We start from the raw sequence: 256 nt of genomic DNA on the forward strand, positions 1-256 counted from the left end.
GGGGACGGCGCCGTGCTGGCCGTCACCACCAGCGTCTTAGGGGGAGCTGGGGATGGGTGGCCGCCGTTGGCATAGACGGGGCGGGTGGTCGTGCTCCCCGAGCGGGAGAAGGGGGGCTGGTGGGCATCATTGCTGTTGCTGAAGCGAGTGAAGGAGTCTGTGGCATGGTTGGCTTTGGGGTCATTCCAGTAGCGGCTGTTGTAGGTGTTGGAGGAGGTGAGGGTGTCATTCTCTGATGAGGATGCATCGGCGTGGA

The 256-nt window shown here is 63.7% G+C and overlaps 1 protein-coding gene across 1 annotated transcript in view; it reads right to left on the bottom strand.

Annotated features, from left to right (window-relative positions):
* Positions 1-6: 6 nt before the first annotated feature.
* The window catches only part of IGSF11 (immunoglobulin superfamily, member 11), a gene marked incomplete at both ends in the record, with an annotated part of 4,980 nt that continues 4,730 nt past the window's right edge, over positions 7-256 (bottom strand). The window contains one exon of the mRNA XM_009696159.1: positions 7-256. This exon is cut by the window's right edge and continues 35 nt beyond it. Within this exon, the coding sequence (XP_009694461.1) occupies positions 7-256 (250 nt within the window).

The sequence above is a fragment of the Cariama cristata genome, unplaced genomic scaffold (assembly GCF_000690535.1).
Source record: "Cariama cristata isolate BGI_N322 unplaced genomic scaffold, ASM69053v1 scaffold21992, whole genome shotgun sequence".
NCBI classification, from domain to species: Eukaryota; Metazoa; Chordata; class Aves; order Cariamiformes; family Cariamidae; genus Cariama; species Cariama cristata.